Source organism: Protobothrops mucrosquamatus, unplaced genomic scaffold (assembly GCF_001527695.2).
Source record: "Protobothrops mucrosquamatus isolate PMUCROS unplaced genomic scaffold, P.Mucros_1.0 scaffold28935, whole genome shotgun sequence".
NCBI classification, from domain to species: Eukaryota; Metazoa; Chordata; class Lepidosauria; order Squamata; family Viperidae; genus Protobothrops; species Protobothrops mucrosquamatus.
The window spans coordinates 1-1718 of record NW_015414678.1 but is presented as its reverse complement, the minus strand read 5'-3'; the positions used below and the strand labels follow the sequence as shown (position 1 = coordinate 1718).

Below are 1718 nucleotides of genomic sequence, written 5' to 3'. Positions count from 1 at the left end.
GAGAACAAATCCGTTACGACCCAAATTACAGCGTTTCCAGCACTTTCAGGCAGTGCTGACGGACTTGCTACCGGTTGAAGCAGTCCTGGGGATTTTCCTTGCCGCCGTTTAGCCGCTGCGCATGTGGGGCAGCTGGCTACATAAGCTTTCTATGTTCTTTTTCAATGCAGGCCCCCCAAAACTGCCTTTTAATGAGATGTAAAATGCTTCCCCCTCGCTTTTCTTCCGGTCCCGCCAAACAAGGAAGATGGGTGACTTCCGCTTTAGAGATTCTCGCCTTACTTAAGGACCCACCTCAGCTAACCACCCAAGGAAGCAGAACTCTTCAAACAGGCCTCGTCACAAAAGGATACTTTTTATTAGGGGATTAGTGACAGCAGGGAAGTCAAGGCGAGATCTGGGGAAAATCCCGCTCCAAACGGCACGGTCACACCAGCAATCTTCCTCCGCCCACCAAAGTCACAATGTCCGTTTGAAATCCAGCCAATCCGCGAGCGGCCGCGATGTTGCGGGTAACTGGCGCGAGTTGGCGCGCACCTCACGGTCTCCTCCAGCTTTCGTTTCTCTCGCAACCGTCTCCCTGATAAGGGAGACACCTTCTTCTCTCAGGCTGAGAGAGGCGGGGGAGGGAAAGTAGAAAGCGAAAGTTATCCCAAGCGAAAGCAGATCCGCCCCCCCTCCCAGCAGACTAGCAGGCCCCCAAACGGGAACACATACGCAGGGAAAAGCATAATCTGACAAAAACTTTGCGTCTGAGTTTGGCTCGAATTGCTGGTTGTCATCCCAAAGGACGGGGACTCGCGGAGGTTCGCATCTCAGCCTGCTGCCGACATTGGAAAAGGCGCAATGAATGCATTACGACGAATCACGAGAGAACCGGAGAGGGGTGATTGAAAAAAGCCGAGAAAGAAATTAGGCCCTCCCCAGACATTATATCTCAGTGTTTACTGATGAGTCTTCTTCTTGGGAAAAGCAGAGATCCTGGAAGAAAGTTTTGGTTTTTCTGGTGGGATAAAATAGGGCCGCCCTCCATTCTCCTCGACCATCTTCTGGACCTTCACCATCAGCTCCTTGACCTGCTTCGCCCGCTCGTCTCCTTCGGCCCCGTTGTTAAACCCGCAAAAGCGATTGACGCACTTCTTAATCAGCTTACACAGTTTTGGGTTGTCGGATTTTTGGACGTACTCCTGGAGGGAGATCCCTCCCAGGTCCTCCTTGCAGGTGAAGAGGACGACCGTGTGAGGGATGGACTCTTTCCCAAAGATCTTCCGGACCCGCTTTGCGGCGGCCTTGTCTTCCTTCGTGAAGCGCCCCACCTGGGTCACCAAAACAAAGGCGTGGAGACCCGGCTGGCACATCTGGCGGCATTTTTTCATCTCCTCCTTCAGGGACGGATCCATCTCTTCGGAATCGAAGAAGGCCGGCGTGTCGATCACAAAGATGTTCTTGTTTTCCCAGGTTCCCTGCCCGCTTTGGCACTTCTGGGTGGTGGTCTTCGCTCCCAGGATGGACTCGAACGCCCTCTGGCCGAGGATGGTGTTGCCCGTGGCACTTTTCCCGCCTCCGGACTTCCCGACCAGGATCAGTCGGAAGTCGGCATCGTCCCCTGGGAGTTTGGAAGAGAGAGGGAGAATCTTAGGGCAGAGTGGAGTTACACGGCTGGAAGGGAATTCAGTGAATATATGGGGGGGAGGGAGGGGGGGAGAGAGAATATTAGA

The 1718-nt window shown here is 53.8% G+C and overlaps 1 protein-coding gene across 1 annotated transcript; it reads right to left on the bottom strand.

Moving 5' to 3' along the window:
- Positions 1-944: 944 nt before the first annotated feature.
- LOC114923858 (GTPase IMAP family member 2-like) lies at positions 945-1606 on the bottom strand (the record flags this gene model as incomplete). Its single annotated transcript, XM_029287186.1, has 1 exon — positions 945-1606. A coding segment is annotated over one exon (662 nt), but the record flags the coding sequence as incomplete, so codon positions are not given.
- Between the last annotated feature and the right edge of the window lie 112 nt (positions 1607-1718).